Source organism: Octopus bimaculoides, chromosome 4 (genome assembly GCF_001194135.2).
Source record: "Octopus bimaculoides isolate UCB-OBI-ISO-001 chromosome 4, ASM119413v2, whole genome shotgun sequence".
Lineage (NCBI taxonomy): Eukaryota > Metazoa > Mollusca > Cephalopoda > Octopoda > Octopodidae > Octopus > Octopus bimaculoides.
The window spans coordinates 9,887,553-9,888,648 of record NC_068984.1 but is presented as its reverse complement, the minus strand read 5'-3'; the positions used below and the strand labels follow the sequence as shown (position 1 = coordinate 9,888,648).

The window sequence follows — 1,096 nt, the reverse complement described above, 5'->3', positions numbered from 1 at the left end:
TGTGTGTGTGTGTGTGTGTGTGTGTGTGTGTGTGTGTGTGTGTGTGTGTATGCATGTATGTATATTCTTTTTGTATTGTGATTTCTTTCCTCTTCATATCTATTTCTACAGCACCTACATGGCTCCCTCTGTACATTACTCAAAGATCCTTACATCATCATTGTCGCATGTAAGTACTGCTTTTTATATAACTTACTTTATCAGTCGTCTTCCCAAATGCTTTTAAGAACGAAAAATATTCAAACATATATTCTATGAACGTTAGACAACATAATTAACGATGGCTGTTTTCTATATTTCAATTCATATCGATTTTACGGATTCTTTTCAATTGGAAGGGAGTAAAAGCACTCAAATTGGTAAATTACATTCTTCATTATCTAATAAATGGTTTAAAATATTTTGACGTTTATATTCGTTCATAAATACACAACTAAGAAAAGGGGAAAGTTGAGAGCAATGCATTGCATGCGATGGACGTACTAAGTGAACAGGGTTTGCTATATTTGCATAGTTTGGTGAAACAAGCTAATTTACTATTTAATTTTATGATTTTTTTAATGCCTGCATGTAACTGGACAGGTTGGTTTCAGCAAATGTGTCTGTGCAACTCAGCGCCATATGACCTTCAGTTTTGTGGGTGTGTAGGACACGTCCATCTCATCAGATGTTTGTGGCAGATACTTTAAGTCGTGAGTCAAACTGTTATTAAAAAACATATGTAACTCCTATTAAATGTGTTGCGATGGAAGATCAAGAAGTCTGAAGCCCCAAATACAAAATATTTATTTATCATTAGGTGTCGCTGTGTGGTAATTAGCTTACTTACCAACCACATGGTTCCGGGTTCAGTCCCACTGCGTGGCACCTTGGGCAAGTGTCTTCTACTATAGCCTCTGCCCGACCAAAGCCTTGTGAGTGGATTTGGTAGACGGAAACTGAAAGAAGCCTGTCGTATATGTGTATATGTATATATGTGTGTTTGTGTGTCTGTGTTTGTCCCCACAACATCGCTTGACAACCGATGGTGGTGTGTTTACGTCCCCGTAACTTAGCGGTTCGAGGATCTAGTTCAAAACGGGGGCGCCAGTATTTT

General features: G+C 38.0%; 1 protein-coding gene across 2 annotated transcripts in view; it reads left to right on the top strand.

Annotated features, from left to right (window-relative positions):
• The window catches only part of LOC106875045 (synaptic vesicular amine transporter), a 72,355-nt gene that overhangs the window by 56,879 nt on the left and 14,380 nt on the right, over positions 1-1,096 (top strand). For both annotated transcript variants that reach the window (XM_014923005.2, XM_014923006.2), the window contains exon 10: positions 112-169. In XM_014923005.2, coding sequence (XP_014778491.1) covers positions 112-169 — 58 coding nt within the window. The remainder of the gene's footprint in view (positions 1-111; positions 170-1,096) is intronic.